At 37.9% G+C, this 20417-nt stretch overlaps 1 protein-coding gene across 1 annotated transcript in view; it reads left to right on the forward strand.

Moving 5' to 3' along the window:
• The window catches only part of LOC140234626 (probable protein phosphatase 2C T23F11.1), a 44074-nt gene that overhangs the window by 5756 nt on the left and 17901 nt on the right, over positions 1–20417 (forward strand). The window contains exons 2-3 of the mRNA XM_072314652.1: positions 16232–16340; positions 20111–20194. Coding sequence (XP_072170753.1) covers positions 16238–16340; positions 20111–20194 — 187 coding nt within the window. The 5' untranslated portion in view covers positions 16232–16237. The remainder of the gene's footprint in view (positions 1–16231; positions 16341–20110; positions 20195–20417) is intronic.

The following is a 20417-nucleotide window of genomic DNA, read 5'->3' on the forward strand; positions in this document are numbered from 1 at the left end:
TTTGGTATGTTATACTAGTGGTAAAATGTGCACAAGAAGGAATACTAAAGTGTGTACAAAGGTGTGTCATGCTCAATGATTGTGTATGAACATTCCTGTTAGCCTTTCAGTGGAGCATAGAATGTAAATACAGGGCTTTGAAATTATAGTACTGTACTTGTATTCTCAGAGGCACCATGTTCTGCCATCGCAAAATATAATGACAGCCACTTACCTTGACAATCAAGAAATTAAGGAAATATGGAACTTACAAATATGTTTATTTTCTGTATCTTTTTCATCACAAATACTATTGCAGGTTGACTCATTTCCAGCATAGTATTCTTGCTAAATAATGTCATGTGATTTTGACAGTATTGAAATATTCGTAGTGCTATATAGTGTACAATGTTTCTTGTTATAAATCGCTATGATTTGAAAACAAATAATTTATAATGAAATAAATATTTTTTAAGTTATGCATAATGTGTATGTGCCACCATGTGGAGAGAAATTGCTGATGTATGATACATTGTACACATCGTACAATTGATTGTATGTGTCAAGGTACAACAACAATAACAACAACAACAACAACAACAACAACAACAAAGACGTAACCAAGGTCAGTAATGGTCACAGGGTATGATTGGTGCCAAAATTTCTCTTTTGATTATATCTATAGATTCAATAGTGGAAATTCACTGAAATTTGACATTTGGTGCAGCAAGCTACATGTATGTCCTTCCAGTCCATTTATTGGAAAATATCACATTTAAGGTTAGGCAAAAGTCGAAGTCTGAAAGCTATTTCTTATACGCTGTACATTGTACCAGTAACATACATGTATTTCGAGAAATGTTGAGTCAATATTCAGTAAGTTTTTTCCTGGAGTATTTCATAGTAATTATTTTTTATTAATGAATTTCCTTTGATTTTATCTTTGGAGGGGGAAAAAGGGTTGGCGACAATATTTTGACTGTTCTAGTCCTTTGGTGTGAATTGCATGTGTACATAATTTCTAGCTCGACCAAGATCTGTGCAGTCTGCTCCAACTCACTTGCTTACTTGCCCTGGGCCTGCTTGAGGCATGGGTCCCTTGCCCAAATGTTCATTCAGGCAAATAGGGAAAGTATCTTTTCTAATGCAGCGCCCTGTGTGTAGACAATGTACAATTGTATGTGGTCTTGGTACAATGTAGCTGGAGATCCTGTAACGACATGCAAAATGTAATTGTCCAAACTGACATACTACACTGTACAATGCAATTTTATATACACACACGAGGAGGCATATATAACATTTAATAGGTTTACGGAGCTGTACATTGTAAAGTTGCATGCTTCAGATACTTTTACTGATTATCCTCTGGCACCTTTTGAGGTGGGAGTCTCGCCATACAACACGATTTGAGTAGTAATAGATGGCAAACAAAGTGTGATTTTGACAGCATTTCCAGTGTTTTGAAGATGACATCCTAGTTTTGTTTTTGTTTTTAATTTCACTGCATGAAATGAATAAAAGCAAATTACTTTTGCCAGTACTACATTTCCAGTGTACATATAATCATGGTATATTGTATATTACAATGTATACCTTGTCATGACATCACAGAATACTGGTTTAGTGCTTGATACACGGGACTGTCTAACAGCATGTTTCTACTGAGTGATGAAAATTTGAGGTGATGTCAGGCGATGCGAGGTGATTTGCAGTGATGCGTGGCGATGCGGGGTGACAGCTCAAATTTTTTCTCAGTAGAAACAGATCAGGTAGTGGCCGATGCGCGGTGATGCGAGGTGCTCTGTCGTCCATCTTTTGAGGTGGTCGATGCGCGGTGATGCGAGGGACGTTTTCAGTAGAAACACACCGGGTTGTGAAATTCGCAGTGTACCGGAAGTCTCGAATTATTGGGAGCTTTCGCCCAATTTTCAAATCGGTTCATCGCACACTCCGACAGTTGCGTGTACACAGTGACTGTAGTTTCGCACGCATCATGCCTTGTACCAACTCCTACTAAATACAGTATATGAGGTGGTACATGTGAATTGCGTGCATTCATCGTCTATTGTTTGCGTGCCCAACAGCCTATTATACTACAATTGTATGTGTATATGTACTCTGATTTTTACAATGCGTTCTTTTTCCCATAAAATCATATCGTCTCGAAGTTGTAGATTCCCTAATTCGTTTTCACTGGAATACTAATGTCAGTATGTCGGAGCCCCGCTCCAGGAGAGCATTAACTGGACCCTCGATCGACCTGCAACGATTCCTAATAATCAAGTGGCAGGAAATGATGGTGAGGGGCATTTTGGATGGAAAGACTAAATGAAATTCAGTGGCCTACCAGTGACTTGAAAATAGGCGACTTCCAGATTCACCGCATTTCACCACGTCACCTCGCATCATCGTGTATTTCATCACTGAGTGGAAACAGCTCGAGTGGTCGTAAAATACAAGGTGATGCGGGGGACAAAATTTGCGATGATACGAGGTGACGCGAGGTGCTTTCAATAGAAACACGCTCTAAGATTTGTATGCAGTTAGTACGATCTCTCAGTTCTAGAAGTTGTCTTTCAGTGAGGTTCTCAATGTGTGCACAATGTACAGTTGTGTGTATACTCGGCTAGACTGCTCTAGAATGCATACAACTGTTCCATCCATGAAGCAAACAAGAGCTCAAGAAAATAGAAATTAGCTTGAGAGATTTTGCTTTTTTATATAGTAGAGTATGGTGACCCTTTAGACATGTTTCCATGGCAACATTATGAATAAGTGACAAGGCATCTTCAAGCACAATCAGAGATATCAGCATGTGTATGATACACCAACTGAGAGTCATGACCTTCCAATGTGAGTTTTGTGCTTAAAGGGATCGTATAATTTTGGTTGAGATGGAGATTCAGGATTTAAGTCTTTGTGAGATAACTACAACTGTAGTTCTACGTCACTTCAGTGAAATATTGAAATGCATTCAATTCCAAGAGGAATTCAAAGTTTATATGATAAAAATCGGTTTTGAAATGGCTGGACAAAGAGGTCAGAAAGGTGGGACCCACCTTTTATTAGGACCACTTTGTTTTGCTTTGCACTCTCAGCCATTTCAAAATTGATTTTATCAAACAAAGCATATTTAATTCCTCTGAGAATTGTATGCTCTTTAATATTTCATATAAGTGGTTTCTAATTATAATTATTACCTCACCCAGAGTTAAAACCTGAATTCCCATCTCAACCAAGACTATACCATGCCTTATCCTCTCTGTGACTGAAACGGACAAAATTGCCTTAGTACCGGTACATAAGAAAATAACATTTCTGTGTTTACCTTGCAAAGCTATAAGTACTGGTAGTCAAAATACTGACCAGTACAAATGTACGAAATGTTCCGGCAACCAGAGGGTCTGTAATAGTACATGTAGTATTGATATGAATAGTGGTTTGTTAAGTTACATGTAACTAAAGAAACACGAAAACCAAATGACTGCTCAACAGGAACTACAGAGGAAATGCAAAGCTTGTGCACTCTTGCCCAACTGACTGTCCGTTATTAGTGTCCATGTACATGTACGGGGGGTGTATATGAGTCACAGCAGTGCATAAACCACTACAATCAAACTGCAGTTTGAATATATGGATGTCTTTGTTGTTTTTCAATTGACAATTTAGTTCTTTTAAAGAGCATTTTGATATCATAATGCAAGTTTGCTTGTATAGAAATAATGTGAGGCCTTTAAGTTTGATGTATCCTCATAATTCTAGGTCAAATTTAATTTTATTTAAAGGATATTGGCCATGGTTAATTCTTCAAATTTGTGAGATGTCAACAAGTCTCCAATTGACCTGTGCTCAAATCTTCACTAGAAATATACTTTGGCTAACTACTGTTGTACATTGTAAATCAAATTGGACAAAGAATATCCTCTGCACGGAGTCAAAAAGTCTGTTATAGAATTAAGTGAATCAAATTCAGGATGAGGGTTTCAGTTGCTAGATTATAATCCCCAGACATTATTTTGCGATTATTTCTATATTTTGAATAGGAGAATTGTCAAGACAATGACACCATAGCCTCACGAGTTGGCAAATGTGATTTTATAGATCTACCATTTTTATGGATATCAAGTTGCAAAGCTTTATTTTTAGTTTGATGAGACATTACATTCCGTTTGATTTTACTACCCGTTGGTATTTCATTTCTTGTCAACTTGAGCACAGGGAAGAGCTACGTACCCTTTAATATCATGACATTGAATGTGACTATGATGAAATGCCTTTTGGTGTCCAGACACTATTATACTGTATGCTTATTGTTCTCATCTGCCATTATTAGGATGATGATGCATGCCTGGTACTTGCATGTACAATGTAGTTGCGTACAGACACAGATACACACTTATTGCACATGTGTTCACACATTGGAAGGTACAATGTATTTTAGTGAATACCGGTAACGTCCATTGCAGCCCGCAGGCTGAATTGCAGACAATCATACTTACGTGAATCAGCATGAATACATTCAAATACAATGTATACAAACATGATACATTAAAGAATATTAACTATTGCACAATAGAATTAACCTTTACCATTAACAAAACAAAAAACACACATACATGCAAACAGTAATTTCCTCACAATATAAAATGATACAGTGTTGTGGAGTTGCTTTTGTTGTTGCCATTTGGTATGTGTGTGTGTGACTGTTCGTCTCACACAAGTAGTTTCTTTGTAACAAAGGTGGTTTCTGTCAGTAGATTGGTGAGTTTGTAAGGTATAGTGTACATACAATTGTAGTTGTATACTCATCCACACAGCTAATGCATTTACATGTAGATTGCCTAATACTGTATTCTGAAATTGCCATTACATGATACAGATTGAACATTGATGATACATTGTATCTGATCATTTTGATACATAACGCAAGCCGCCCATAATTTGACCACAAAGACGTCCAAAATTTGACCGCCGGCTACATATAGAAACCTACATTTTGTCCCATACTTTTGTGGATGGTCGAACCTTTTGGCACAGGAGGTCGAACCTTGGTGCGGTGCAGATGTTTATGCTGTTGTAGCTATGTTACAATACATGTATGTCCTGCAATTACCGGTAGTGGGCAAATGGAACAATGTGCTTGTGAAATGTTGTGATGCAGGCTTTGCACACCAGATGACTATGAATGGAAGGTAATTGTAAATGTTTTGGATTATTAGTTCACAGTGTACAATGTGTGCTCATCCAATATCTGAGTTCACTAGGTGGCTTCTACCAGCATACCATCCCTTGCTAAGTTCTTTCATGCCTAATCAATTATACATTGTATACACAGCATAACAATGACCTATCTCCGATAGTCTATTTAAAAAGCAAAGGGTATTGAACTTTGTGCCTGTCTTGTGGATAATGAAGTGCAATATAAACCATTATGCAGGGCTGCACACTAACCCATTTTTTCTGCCGGTCCGACATGTCTCTGTCGGACCGGTAGATGCCCCATTTTACCATTTTTTACCGGTCCGAACAGAAAACTTACCGGTCAACAACGGCAACCTAAAAAAAACACATTAAATTACTTGCAAACTTATTTTCTTGTTTGTATGGACGTACCCCCCCCCCCCCATGTGTACATTTTACTGATTAATGTCTTTTTAAACTTGAATTATTTATTGCACAAGAAATTAACAAAATGAGAAAAAAAAATAGAATGTTTGTTCGTGAATTACAGTGTAAAATGATAATGAAAAAAAAAAATCAGATTGTATCATGTGTTTGTGACTTTTTCTAAACATCGGCGCACGAACTTGCTGCATAACCGTGATTTAATGAATTATTTTAGCTGTGATATTTTCTGATGCATGAGCTACAAGGGGTTCTTTATTTTTCTTTCGACACTCTCTTCGCATTTGTGCATGCGTTCTGAAAGGTACACGACATGCAGGGCCGAATTCGCAATCCTCTTTGCGCCCATTTCTACCTCAAATATCAGCGGGATTGTGACGATTTCATGAATTACTTCGGCTGTAACATTTTATGATGCACGCGCCAAAAGGGGTGAAAATGTGTCCTTTATTTTTTTGCCGATATAAACTCTTCGAATTTCGTAAGTGCGTTCTTAAAAGATGTACCACACGGCCGAATTCATGATACTTTTTGCGCCTATTTTTACCTCAAATATCAGCGGGATTGTGACGATTTCATGAATTACTTCGGCTGTAATCTTTTATGATTCATGCGCCAAAAGGGGTTGAAAATGTGTCCTTTATTTTTTCCCGATAAACTCTTCGAATTTCGTAAGTGCGTTCTTAAAAGATGTTCCACACCGCCGAATTCATGATACTTTTTGCGCATATATTTCTACCTCAAATATCAGCGGGATTGTGACGATTTCATGAATTACTTCGGCTGTAATCTTTTATGATTCACGCGCCAAAAGGGGTTGAAAATGTGTCCTTTTATTTTTTCCCGATAAACTCTTCGAATTTCGTAAGTGCGTTCTTAAAAGATGTTCCACACCGCCGAATTCATGATACTTTTTGCGCCTATATTTCTACCTCAAATATCAGCGGGATTGTGACGATTTCATGAATTACTTCGGCTGTAATCTTTTATGATTCACGCGCCAAAAGGGGTTGAAAATGTGTCCTTTTATTTTTTCCCGATAAACTCTTCGAATTTCGTAAGTGCGTTCTTAAAAGATGTTCCACACCGCCGAATTCATGATACTTTTTGCGCCTATTTCTACCTCAAACAAATTATCAGCGGAATTGTGGCAATTTCATGAATTACTTCGGGTGTAACTTTTTGTGATCTCCTGCACGCACCAGCTAAAATGGTTAAAAATGCGTTCTTTATTTTTCTCCCCACAATCTCTTCGCATTCCGTACATAAAGATATACGACACGGCCGAATTCACGATCCTTTTTGCGCCTATTTCTACCTCAAATATCAGCGGGATTGCGATGATTTCATGAATAACTTCGGCTGTATTCTTTCATGATGAACGCGCCAAAAGGGGTTGAAAATGTGTCCTTTATTTTTTCCCGATAAACTCTTCGAATTTCGTAAGTGCGTTCTTAAAAGATGTATGTGTACCACACAGCCGAATTCATGATACTTTTTGCGCCTATTTCTACCTCAAATATCAGCGGGATTGTGACGATTTCATGAATTATTTCGGCTGTAATCTTTTATGATTCACGCGCCAAAAGGGGTTGAAAATGTGTCCTTTTATCTTCTCCCGATAAACTCTTCGAATTCGTAAGTGCGTTCTTAAAAGATGTTCCACACCGCCGAATTCATGATACTTTTTGCTCCTATTTCTACCTCAAATATCAGCGGAATTGTGACGATTTCATGAATTACTTCGGGTGTAATCTTTTGTGATCCACGCACCAGCTAGAATGGTTGAAAATGCGTTCTTTATTTTTCTCCCCATAATCTCTTCGCGTTTCGTATACATAAAGGTATACGACACGGCCGAATTCACGATCCTTTTTGCGTCTATTTCTACCTCGGATATCAGCGGGATTGCGATGATTTCATGAATTACTTCGGCTGTAATCTTTTATGATGAACGCGCCAATATGGGTTGAAAATGTGTCCTTTATTTTTTTCTCTTCGCATTTCGTAAATGCGTTCTTAAAAGATATACGCCACGACCAAAAATCATAATTCTTTTTGCGCCTATTTTCTCCTCAAACTTCAACGGGATTGCGATGATTTTATGAATTATTATTCGGCTATAATCTTTATGATGCACGCGCCAAAACGGGTTGAAAATGTGTCCTGTATTTTTCTCCCAATAATCTCTTCACATATCGTATACATGCGTTCTTAAAAGGTAGGCCTATACGACACGGCCGAATTCACGGTCCTTTTAGCGCCTATTTCTACATCAAATATCAGCGGGATTGCGATATTTTATTAATTATTTCGGCTGTAATCTTTTGTGATACACGCGACAGAAGGGTTGAAAATAAGTTCTTTATTTTTCTCCCGATAATCTCTTCACATTTGTGAATGCGTTTTCAAAATTATACACTGCACGCAGGGCCGAATTCGAGACTCTTTTGCGCCTATTATTGTTTACTCAAATTTCAACGGGATTGCGATAATTTCATGAATTACTCTTTGGCTGTAATCTATATGATGCAAGCGCCAAAAGGGGTTGAAAATGTGTACATTATTTTATCCCGCTAATCTCCTACCATTTAGTACATGCGTTGTTAAAAGGTATACGACACGGCCGAATTCACGATCCTTTTTGCGTCTATTTCTACCTCAAATATCAGCGGGATTGTGGCGAATTCATGAATTACTTCGGATGTAATCTTTTGTAATGCACGCACCAGAAGGGTAAAAATGTGTCCTTTATTTTTCTCCCGATAATCTCGTTGCATTTGTGCATGCGTTTTTGATAACCGACACGGCATGCAGGACTGGATTCAAGATCTTTTTTGCGCCTATTTATTTCCTCAAATTTCAACGGGTTTGCGTTGATTTCATGAATTGTCATTCGGCTGTAATCTTTTATGATGCACGCACCAAATTAATATGTCCTTATATTTTTTTCTCCTCTATAATCTCTTCGCATTTCGTACTTGTATGAGCTTTTGAAAGGTGTACGACGCGGCCGAATTCATGATCCTTTTTGGGACGATTTCTACCTAAAATATGTAAGCGGGACTGCGATGATTTCATGATTTTTTTTTTCTCCCTTGTATTATCTCTTTACATTTTTTAAGGGCCGATTTCGTGATCCTTTTCGCGCTTATCTTCATTATGAGACCACTCTGAACGAATGAAAATATTCATTTACTGTATCGCTGAATACAGTATAGAATATGTTTTTACTTTTTCTAAAAATCGGCACAAGTAAAATAGTTCTAACATGTCAACTGCCACGCAGCTGCGAAGCCGGGATCGGATCGATCTTGCGTTAAAAAAAAAAAAAAAAAAAAATCATGAGTAAAATGACCCAGAAATGCGTGCGCTTCTATCAATGCTTCTTGTCTGGCATGACCGCCGATCGCAAGCAAACGAACAAACAAAACGGGATCGGGGAAACAATCCATGCATTTCAACAGTTACATTGTACCGTACATCCTTTGCATGTATTGCATAGCATGGCAGTGCGTGAGCAGCGCCAATGCGCAAGCGAGCGCGAATAACTGGTCGACTGCTAGTGCTCAAAACTAATATACAATTGTATGTTTACTTTACAAATTGCACCGGTAGACATATTCGAAAACTTGCGTAAAACGTGTTGAACAATGCGATATCTTGCATTCTGTTTCTCCCTGATCGGGGCTGATCTTTTTCTTTCTACTGACCCCGCCAATGCTTTTTTTTTTTACTGGTCATGTCGGACCGGTAACTTGTGGATTTCCTGAAAAGTTACCGGTCCGACAGTGACTTTTGCCGGTCTTGACCGTCGGACCGGCGCCAGTGTGCAGCCCTGCATTATGAGTTAAGTTTGCTATTTGTGGAGGGACATCTGTTTTGGCTCAGTGCAAAGATCAGCCTGTACTGTAAAATGAAGTGGTAATCAGCAAGATTACTTAATTCACAGGGACTTTTTTCTCTCTTTTGTTTTGTACTTCAAGAAAGTATTAGGACCATATTTTCACTTTTCATGTTTGATATGAGTAGACCTATTTACTGATGCGCTAACACTGTAGACATATCGTGTTAAAGGACAAGTTCACCTTCATTAACATAAGGATTAAAAGAATGCAGCAATATTAGTAGAACACATCAGTGAAAGTTTGAGGAAAATTGGACAATCGATGCAAAAGTTATGAATTTTTAAAATTTTTGTGTTGGAACCGCTGGATGAGGAGACTACTAAGGCTTGTGATGTCATATGAGTACAACAGTATAGAAAAAATGTAAAGAAAATTCAACATATTTTCACTTTTTTCGCATAATAAAAGAGCAATTGACTTGTCTCTTTCTAAAGGTAATGGGAATAATATTACCCATAACATATGTCAGTAACGAGTCAAGGGAATGTGTAATTTTTTTCAAAAGATTAAATTTTGTGAAATTCTCTTTATATTTTCCTTATATTGTTGTACGCATATGACATCATACACTGCAGTAGTCTTCTCATCCAGCGGTGACTGCACAAAAACTTCAAAAATTCATAACGTTTGAACGGATTGTCCGATTTTCCTCAAACTTTCAATGATGTGTTCTACTAATATCGCTACATTCTCTCAATCCTTATGTTAATGAAAGTGAACTTGTCCTTTAATGACCGTTGCTGTCAGCCAGGAAAGCTTGGCGGAGGCCTGCTCATACTCATCAACATTTTATGTACCCGGTAATTTGATATCTTCTTTACTTTGAAGTTTGTCCACAGGGAAAAATAAATTCACATAGTAGGTTTTTAAGGACGTTCCTCAGTTAAAGTGAAATCCATGTCATTTTCTTGAAACTTTCCATACCGTAACTTTGACCCATCCGAAGCCCAAATATGTAAATAAAACCGTAGGTTCATGTGCTTGTTTTTCTTCTACGAGACTTTGAAGAATATGACTTATCTGCCGTCCTGTACCAAAATGATAGCGTTACAGGATCAAGACCACGATTGGCGACAAAATCTGCAATGACAAACTTAAATCCCCATAATTCTTTAAAAATCCACGTTATTTTCTCCAAATTTGCAAGAATTGCAGGAAAGGGTACCCAAAATGAGGAAAAGGTTTTAAAGTTAGGGTTTACACTCTCATTCTTGAGCAAGCAGCGCCCTCACGCGGCAGAAAACACCGAAATCTCTCAAATCCTTCTCATCGACGTTTTCTGTTAGGGGTGAGCAAAAGGACAAGGATCATAAATCTTATGCTGTACATTCAAAACCCATGTCATTTTCACAAAACTTTACCAAATTGTAGACAGAGGCTTACTTATTCCAGAAAAACAATCAAAAGTTGGGGTTCATGTGCTCGTTTTTGTGCTAGCAGCGCCCCTATGCGACATATATCATCGTAAGTCCCCAAAATCTGGTCAGGAACCTATGCAGGGATGCCCTGACAGGGTGGGTTCATAAAACTTATGCTGTACATTCAAAACCCATGTCAAATTCATGAAAATTGACCAAATTGTAGAAAAAGGCTTACTAATACCAGAAAAATAATCAAAAGTGGGGGTTCATGTGCTCGTTTTTGTGCTAGCAGCGCCCCACGCGACATAAGACCCCAAAATCTGGTTAGGAACCTATCCAGAGTAGCCCTAACAGGGTGGGTTCATAAATCTCATGCTGTACATTCAAAACCCATGTCATTTTCACGAAACTTAGCCAAATTATAGAAAAAGGCTTACTAATTCCAGAAAAATAATCAAAAGTGGGGGTTCATGTGCTCGTTTTTGTGCTAGCAGCGCCCTCATGTGACATATATCATTGTAAGTCCACAAAATATGGTCAGGAACCTATGCAGGGATGCCCTGACAAGATGGGTTCATTAGGCTTATGCTGTTCATTCAAAACCCATGTCAATTCCACCAAACTTGACCAAATTGTAGACAAAGGCTTACTAATTCCAGAAAAATAATTGAAAGTTGGGGTTCATGTGCTCGTTTTTGTGCTAGCAGCGCCCCCATGCGACATATATCATCGTAAGTCCCCAAAATCTGGTCAAGAACCCATAATGCAGGGATACCCTGACAAGGTGGGTTCATAAAACTTATGCTAGCTGTTCATGCCAAACCCATGTCATTTTAACGAAACTTTGCCAAATTATAGAAGAAGGCTTACTAATTCCAGAAAAACAATAAAAGGTGGGAGTTCATGTCCTAATTTTTGTGCTGGCAGCATCCCCAGATGATAGAAATCACCTCACCGGACCCCAAAATCTGGTTATAAACCTCTCGTGGGTGTCCTGATTATAGGTGGGGTTCGTGAATGTCATGCTGTACATTCAAAACCCATGTCATTTTTACGAAACTTTATCAAGAAGGGTTACTTAATGCAGAACAATTGTAAAAAATGGAGGGTTCATGTGCTTGTTTTAGTGCTAGCAGAGTCTCCTTGCGACAGAAATCATCGTATTTACCCCCAAATCTGGTCAGGAACCAATGCAGGGTTATACCCTGCTAAGTTGCATGAATCTCATGCGGTTCACTCGAAACCCCATTTTCTTTAAAACAACAACAACAACAACAAACAAACAAACACACAAACAAACAAAAAAACGTGTCACAATTGCAGTGATATGGTGAAAAATATTCAGAAAAAAAGGTCCATGTGCGTCTTTGTTATATTTCCCTTACACAGCCATAATGATATCATGTGGATGCAAGCGTGGAAAACTCCATATTATTGACATGCACGCTTGTTTGCTTTACCCACTTGCTGTAACCATGTACAGAAAGTGATAATGGAGGAAGAAGAATAAATATAAGGAAATGGAGTTTTGGCATTAGTCTGACGGTCCTCCAAAGGAAAACCAAATCTTAATACAATGACGTTGATTGTAGATTGTATGTGTTGGTTGTTGCAGTGGTTTGTAAAGTGCGTGTTGTAAGCTATAAATATGTACCTTGCCCCCCCCCCCCCCCCCAAAAAAAAAAAAAAAAAATCTTTGATTCTCCTTTTGTTACACCAGATTTGGTAATAAAAAATAATAATATATGAATGGTGAAAGTGATGAATAGTCTTGTTTGATAACACTTTCGTGACCTTGTATTTTGTAACCAAGAATAAAAAAACAATATTTGGTATTACTAGTAATGACAGGTTAAGATCCAATTTAGACTGATTTTTAACAGAGATACTCAGATTGTTTTAGCTGCTAGACCTAAAGATGAAATGTGTGTCATATGCTTGTTTTGTTGTTGTTGTTGTTGTTTTAAACACCTAGTCAAATAGAGTAGTGAGCTTTAGACCCCGACTAGGGCCTATAGGCCCTTGGTACCTAGCACTTGACTTTACCATGTTGATGACCGCATAATGAACTTCATGTCATAAAACAGATCTATGGATTGAAAATGGAAACAGCTCTGTTCCACTTCCAAGCTTCGCGATTCCGTCAATCAGTGTTGTGCTACCATGACCATGTATATGCGGCTCGGACCGCTGAACTTTGCGTAGTATGTCCAGATTATAACGCGTACAGTCGGCACGCGAGCCGAGCGAGGCCGCCCAGCGCGGCTGCCCGGCGCGGCCGCGGTGGGGAGCTGTCGGGTATCCGTACGTGCACGTGCCACACTCTAGCTCCATCTACTAGCAGCTGCTCGGCTCAGCTAGCTCAGCTCATCACTCTTGCGTGCGCTTCTACGCTCTTTGTTACGTCACTGACACCTGCGCAGCTAGGATGCGCACAAACTCAACTGAGGAACGTCCTTAATACATACTGGTAACCTGGCCTGCTGTGCAAATTATAATGTACAAGCAGCCATCACACGAGTTGTACACAATGTAGGATGTCTTTAAGAATATGCCCCTAAAATGTAAATAATGATAAAAGTAGAAGTAGTAGTTAGTAGTGTAGTGATAATAATGACAATACAGCTGTAATAATAATAACAATGATAATAAGAATGATAATGGTTATAATAGTATAATAATAATTGTGATTTATATAGCACATACAATGATTATCTACTAATTCTCTATTTGCTTTACATAGTACATGTTGTAGTGAGATTCACATCACAACATAACAAACAACACTAAAATAATCACTTTCAGAATTGAGAAGGTTATGAAATGACTTTCTAACAGTATTTAGATATATGTGAATCAATTGATTTGGTGAGGGGGAAGTACTTTAAATTATTTTGTGTAACTCTCTATCACTGTTAAACAGAAATGCATGAATTTCCTGTGAGAATTACATGTATATTAAAGGTCACTGCCAATGTCAATTGTATAATACTAGTATTGCGTAGAGTTCCTTCATCCTTCATTCTGTACAAGTGTAGTGTAATGTGGCATACTCGGGTACACTGTACACAACCAGGTACTATAGATTGCTGGACTGCATGTAAGTGATATATCGGTACTGCTCAGTGCCTTGAAGACTAGGTCATTGTATGCAACACAATGGTTATACATAATATTTATAGTGCACTGGTGTTCTAACATAAAAATGACTTCTGTACATGCATAAAATGGTGTTGCACGTGTCTGTTGTATAGAACCACAATAAAAACTGTTCAGCTACATGTAGCAGTCTGCTTTACTAAGTACATTGTAAACTGCAAGCTATGTTACATTGTATTGCTTGACAGATACTGCAAAACACGATATATTAGCGGCATGAAATTTTCGCGAGTTGCCTCTAACATTCAATGTGTATGGTGTAGACAAGAACTTTCACATGCATTTTAATTTCGCGAATCTTGGCTCTTGCGAAATTCGCAAAATTAAAATGCACGCGAACATTCCTCGTTTTACAGCTTTGCATTCTTTGGTTTTTGTTCAAATAACTGTACATTGTATATGTTTCGTTCTGAATATTTTTGTGTGTGTGTGCATCTGATACTTGTTTTCAACTAGTTTTTATGTGTGCTTTCACATTTCTCTTTCAATTTCACCAATGTGTACAAAAGTAGCTTGGTGACCAAGTGCCTACATACTTGTACATGTACAGTGCTGTCGGTGCATTCACTTGTCAGTGCAGCTACATGTACTGTATGGTAACAATTGGCACAGCACTGTAATTCATGTGTTATGCAGGAGCTGGTTTCACTTTCAGATATGAATCAGTTACATCAAAACAAAATGCATTATACAACATGTATTAGCTTAAAGATCATTTCTATATTATATAGACTATATCCTCACAAGATACTCACATGATCTACATTGGTTGTACTGTACATGCATAGTGTGGTATCTTGCAGTGCTCTGTACAGCCCCACAAATTATCTGTTTTAGAACTTTAACACTAAATTATTGTTATCTTTAATAGCCCTAGGTGTGCTTTAATATAATTTCTATATGTAGGTCAGGGTCACTGCAATTCACATCAAAGTAATGTAACTGAAACTTCTGGCCTTTGTTTTTTTAAGTTCACATTTTATTTTCATGTACATAAAATGTTTAGTTTGGATGATGCATTGTATGACCTTGGATTGACAGATGCACCCACCAGAAATTGATACAGTGTTGTCACTGGCTTGGCAGAAATGAATGAAAGCAGTGAAACTTTTCAGCAAACATTACTGCAAAATCAGTTACAAGGTGTAATTATGTACGATTGTAAGTTATACATGTACTCCTAACATTCAGTTTTGTTGTACATGTTGTAAATGTCAATTCATCGATCAGGGCAACATCTGACATACAATTTTGTGTTTATACATTTAGCTTTTACACTGACTGTTTACTCACCTACAAACATCTCTCTTTTGTTATTGGCAGGTCCAAGCTACTGTACCCAGTATTTTCCTTCATTGACCCAAGATTTAATGTTTCAAACAACATACAATATTGTCCGTTGATATACACACTGGTCATCGCGTCAGTGAATGTGTAACACATTTGCAGATCAATTGTAGGCATGTTTGATACCACTTTTATTGAGCCAGTTTGATCACAACATATTGTATGTTGTAGAGCCACTCCTGATGCATCAGTATACATGCATGAGGTACTGTTCGCTGTGAATGCATACACATGTACAAATTTTGGGTGAGCAGCAGTGGCGGATCCAGAGGGGGTGCACCGGGTGCAAGCCCCCTCTTTATTTTTTGTTAAAACAAAAGAAACAAAAAGAAAAAATGGGGGCACATGCATCCCCCTTTAAGTTTGTAAAGGCGCCTCCCCTTTACGAAATTCCTGGATCCGCCCCTGGAGCAGTATTATGAAATACAAAACTGTATGCTATACGACAGCCAGTAACTTCAGTCAGTCTACATTGAGCTCTGCAGGTATCATATTTATGTGGTAACTTTGTGGTTCAAAGGATCCAATTGGGTTGACTGTTAAAACTGACGTGGATTACATGTTTGAGCTGATTAAAAATGATTTTAACACCCAGGAGGCCCATTCCTGAATATCAAACAGTTAACATTTTACGACTAGTATTTGCAAACTCAAGAGACTCTGAGCCACTGTGAAATTTTCCTTATGACTTGCATTTGTTACTGTTTTTTGTATAAAAAACAGATTGTATATGGGATTATTAAGTTCAGAAAGATCTTATCAATATCATCACATACAGTAGCCAGTAAAAGTAGTGTTCTGAGCTAATGCAAATTGTGAATTAATTCATTGATGTGTTCATCCCTACAGATAGAGATGGGTCAGACGTTGTCAGAACCTGTCACCGCCAAAGAGACGTCGGCATGTGAGAATCACCTTGTCAAAGTCGGCTCCTCTTGCATGCAAGGATGGAGAATTAGTATCCTTTTTCTCTGCCCCCCCCCCCCCAAAAAAAAAAAAAAAAAAAAAAAAATATGCAGAGTTCAGAAGTTTTCGTGTTGGTATTCAGTATGTAACAATGGTATTAAAGTGATGTTTGAAAAATGGAGGAATTTCAAATATTCATTCAAGTGTCGTAGGAGATCCTCTTTTAATTTATTTTCCTCAAAAATTCCATTCCCCCTATTTGTACTTCAGTGATTTGATAGTTTGATATGTTTGGGGGTGTTTTTTTTTTTTTTTTTTTTTTTTTTTTTTTTTGGGGGGGGGGGGGCTTTCATGTACTTAAGTTATAATTGAAGAATTTGTCTTTTTCTAAAATGATTTCAGACATGTTTCATGCTAATCAAGAAATTTGTGCAAGTCTTGAATGCTTTTCTTACAAACATGTCTCTGAAATCAAGTTTTATAGTGCTCAGTCATAATGGGGGGGGGGGGGAGGGGGAGGGGTGTTTCAATTGACTTTTGCTCAATATGGGACACAGGTTTGTAATCTGAATGGTTGGGCCCCTGAAAGCATGATTGAGGAGGTGGAACAGCTCTTGACCTTGTATTCACTTCCACTATGATGCGTATGTTTTATACACTGTATGTGAGATTCTGTCAAATGTAGGCGTATTTCGAGCAACATGTATGTAACACAGCTGTTTCCAGGAATTTCATCATCAGTTAGCAGTCGGGGAGGAGACTGCTTTCTGTTTTTAAAACTGAACACTTGGTGACTCTGTCTACACACATGACATATGAAAATACATTTTTCTGGTGTAAAGTCCCTTTTAATAGTGAGAAAGTTTGATTTAGCAGTAACCATGAGTCATTTAAAAAAAGAAAGAAAAAAAAAAACACACCAAAGACCAAGATGCTTCAAATCGGATTGATGTAAAACTGCCAATGCAAATAAAACTTCTTTGTGTGATATAACATGAGCAATGTCATTTTCTATTTTTATGTGAATTAGCTCAGAAAGACCACTACTAGTACATTTCTGTCATTGATTGTGTCTAAACTGTTCATGTATATTATTCACTTGTTTCGAGGTGTTTCAAAAATGCAATGGAAACTTTTCTATGTATCCAGTGTTGACATCAGCTGTACACAAGCATTGAATTTGCCAGCTCAAGGCAATATCCTGCAATGTACGTACATTTGTATGTGGATTGCTGTAAGGTATTCAGAGTCAATACGCACCATCTCACACAAGGTAACTATAAATTCTGTACACTGCTACTATGGCATCACCCAAGAGCAATCTGAGTGTGGTCATAGCCCCATTCTTACAATCTCTCGATGGTCACCAGGACACTATAAAGTTCTGTGCTGTAAATTGTCCGGCAGAAGTGGAGGAGGTTTTAGCCGTAGTTACCATAGTAACCACTGCAGTCAACTCTTACCTATATTGTGCATGACTATCTCTCTTTGCATTCGTCCTTGCTTCCAACACTTCATCGGTCAGGGCATTCTTCATGTTGATTAATCGAGTCATTTGTCAGGAGTGTACGCTGTATGTTTTATTATGATTATGATATATAGTATATTGTCATCTGAGACTGATGTGTGATGTACATGTAAGTACCTACTGTACATGCTTTTCAAAACAGCCTTGAGTAGGACAGACAGAATGGTGCTAATGAAATCGCAGAAAGGAACATATGGTCAGTGTACGATGTACTTTACTTTATAAAATGTTTTGTTTTCCAGGAATAATGTCAGTAAAATGTCTAGTGGGGTGTGATTTAGTATGATGGATAGAAGTGAATATGAATTGTGATATCATGAATGCTAAGGAGTTTTAAGGTCAATCACACATGCATGACCAGGGCATACAAGATAGCTTTGTCTCAACCGCTGATAAATGTCAGTTTTGTAATGACTTTAGTGTGTGGAATCAGGGAGGTGGGATTTGCAGCCAGAGGGAGTTTGTGACAAATAAACTGTGAAGTACCATGCCAGTCCATCTGAGTTCTTTTTGAATCTCTCTCAAAGGGAGTCATATTAAATAGGCAGAATGGTAGAGATTTCATTGACAATTTGATGTGAAACAAAACTTGTATGGCATTGTAGATTTTCACACTTTTCTAAAAGAAAAATACTGGGATTGGTCATGCGTGCAAATACATTCAAGATGAGGTTCATGTGTAAACATATTGCCACCTCACATCACTCTCTTGGGTTTGTACACAAATGTTTTGTACATTTGTGTAGAAATCATGGTTCTGGTCAATAATTAAGGTGCTACAATCCTTAAAGGGGGTATCTCACTGAGCAGCGAATGTTTAAAGGGGATGGCTAGTAACTGATCAGTGGGAATCACTGGTAATGCTGGGGGATGATTGTTCCAATCCTTGTGGGATTCATTTAAGAGTACATTATATATCTATTGTTGTGTGAAAATTATTTGCACTTCAGAATGGTCTCATAGTCAAGTAATGTGCAGTTTACTATTTCCAGGTTAGCATGCCTGTACAGTGATGGGGCGATTGTTTTAATGATCGCCCCATCACTGTACAGTCATGCTAACCTGGAAACATTGAACTGCACATTACTTGAATATGAGACCATTCTGAAGCAAATAATTTTCACACAACAATAGATATATAATGTACTCTTAAATGAATACCACAAGGATTGGAACAATCATCCCCCAGCATTCCCACTGATTCCCACTGATCAGTTACTAGCCATCCCCTTTAAACATAGTGAATCTTGAGTTTTGTCAGGGTTCATAAACAGTTGCGATCAAACTTGCAAACAGTTTTTCTTGTCGCAAATAAATTTGGAATATAGTTATTTTCAAAGTTTTTTGTGGCAAGAAAAATTGTTTGAAACAACAAAATTGTTTTTCTTGTCGCAAAGAAATTTGGAACATAGTTACATGTATGTTCAAAGTTTCTTGTGGCAAGAAAACTTGTTTGAAACAACGAAAATTGTTTGCGAATTTGATTGCCACTGTTTAAGAACCTTGACACAACCTATTAAAGATTCACTGCATTCGCAAACATTTGCCACTCGGTGACATACCCCCATATACTGAAAGTCACTATTGCTAGGTTGTCACATCACTGCAATAATTTGCTGCAAGAAAACAAAATATTCTTGGTTGATTTTATCTTAAAGAAAACAAAGGTTTGTGAAGATCTTTGTGTCCAGGTCAAAGTAGAATGTCTGAAGAATATAAATCTGGGCAACTGCCAACACTCAGGGTCAACTTCGGAGTAGATGCCACATTTATATCTCATGTACTTCCTCTGAACAAACAATGCCCATGCATTCATCCTGTTGCATTATTTGTGTATCATACATTGTGTGTACTGCATGGCAGTATCAGGTTAAAGGGGATGTATAGACAATTTGAAGGGATGGTTTTTGTTGATTTGCACAGCAGCAGATGACATAGAAAGTATGAGTAATATTGATGTCTTTGGTAGTTCACTTCACAGACTCTGTTTTTTTTTTTTTTTTCCAGTATTGTACAAAACCAGTTCTCAGGAAATTCATCAAAATCATTTCATACATGTATTGCACTGCATGAGTGGAGGAACGTCTGATGATGAAATCAGAAGACAGTTTGCGGTATCATCTTTTGCTAGTAGTTGATAACAATTAAAAAACAACAACAATAGTTTTACAATGTATCGGTCTGAGTGTTCAAGTAATCACAGAGAGAGTGTGTGGGATTTCCATACTGCGCTTGGCAGAGCGCCTGTTATATTCATTTCCAAGAAGAGTCCTTAACCAGCATTTTCACTACAGATATGGAAGATGCGCACACACAGCTTCTTGCAATAGACGAAGATGAGGATGCTGCTTTTTTTGCCGTGTATGATGGTCACGGAGGTCAGTCGTAGACTTATTACAGTTACTCGACTTTTGGACACAGCATACAAATTGAGAAGGATGGCAGATAGTGCACAAGAGCAATCTGTGTATTATTCTTGCAACAAGAAAATTCCCTCTTTGTAACACACTGATTTTCAGGATGGTGTTTGACATGTAGTCACTCCACTCACATGGTTACAGCTAGTTTCAACTCATGCGCCCCAGTGTAAAAGGAATTACT

Source organism: Diadema setosum, chromosome 11 (assembly GCF_964275005.1).
Source record: "Diadema setosum chromosome 11, eeDiaSeto1, whole genome shotgun sequence".
Taxonomy (NCBI): domain Eukaryota; kingdom Metazoa; phylum Echinodermata; class Echinoidea; order Diadematoida; family Diadematidae; genus Diadema; species Diadema setosum.